We start from the raw sequence: 458 nt of genomic DNA, 5'->3' as shown, positions 1-458 counted from the left end.
CAGCCGATGACGTCCCCGCAGAAGCAGTTGAAGACCACCTCCTTGGCGCCGAGGTCAAGCAGGACCACGAATTCGTTGGAGATACCCAAGGCGCAAGGGATCTCCGCTCCCCGGGCGAAATCCTGAGCGGAGACGCGCCAGGCGATGGCCCCCGCGCTGTGTTGCTCGGCCCCGGCTCGGGCTTTCGTCTTCTCCTTCTTCTTGGAAGCCAGCGAGATGAGGTTGAACTTCCCAGCGGAATCGATGGGCGTGTTGGTGACGCAGTTTTCCGCCAGATCCTTCAGGTATTCCTGCCGGGTTCGCGTGGCCATGGTGTGAAACTTGTCCGATTTGTGAGCGGCGTTCTCCGCGTTGATCACCTTGGCCAGCAAGAAATCTCGGAAGACGTCGGATTTGCGGAAGGCGACGCCGCTGGGGATGGGGGGTCCGAAGGGGGGGACGTCTTTGGACCTGGTGAC

At 61.6% G+C, this 458-nt stretch overlaps 1 protein-coding gene across 1 annotated transcript; it reads right to left on the bottom strand.

Moving 5' to 3' along the window:
* Positions 1 to 5: 5 nt before the first annotated feature.
* LOC109279768 (signal-induced proliferation-associated 1-like protein 3) lies at positions 6 to 452 on the bottom strand (the record flags this gene model as incomplete). The annotated part of the gene is made up of 1 exon (XM_019474636.1): positions 6 to 452. A coding segment is annotated over one exon (447 nt), but the record flags the coding sequence as incomplete, so codon positions are not given.
* Between the last annotated feature and the right edge of the window lie 6 nt (positions 453 to 458).

The sequence above is a fragment of the Aptenodytes forsteri genome, unplaced genomic scaffold, assembly GCF_000699145.1.
Source record: "Aptenodytes forsteri isolate BGI_AS27 unplaced genomic scaffold, ASM69914v1 C12995914, whole genome shotgun sequence".
Lineage (NCBI taxonomy): Eukaryota > Metazoa > Chordata > Aves > Sphenisciformes > Spheniscidae > Aptenodytes > Aptenodytes forsteri.
This window is presented reverse-complemented; position numbering and strand designations above follow the sequence as displayed.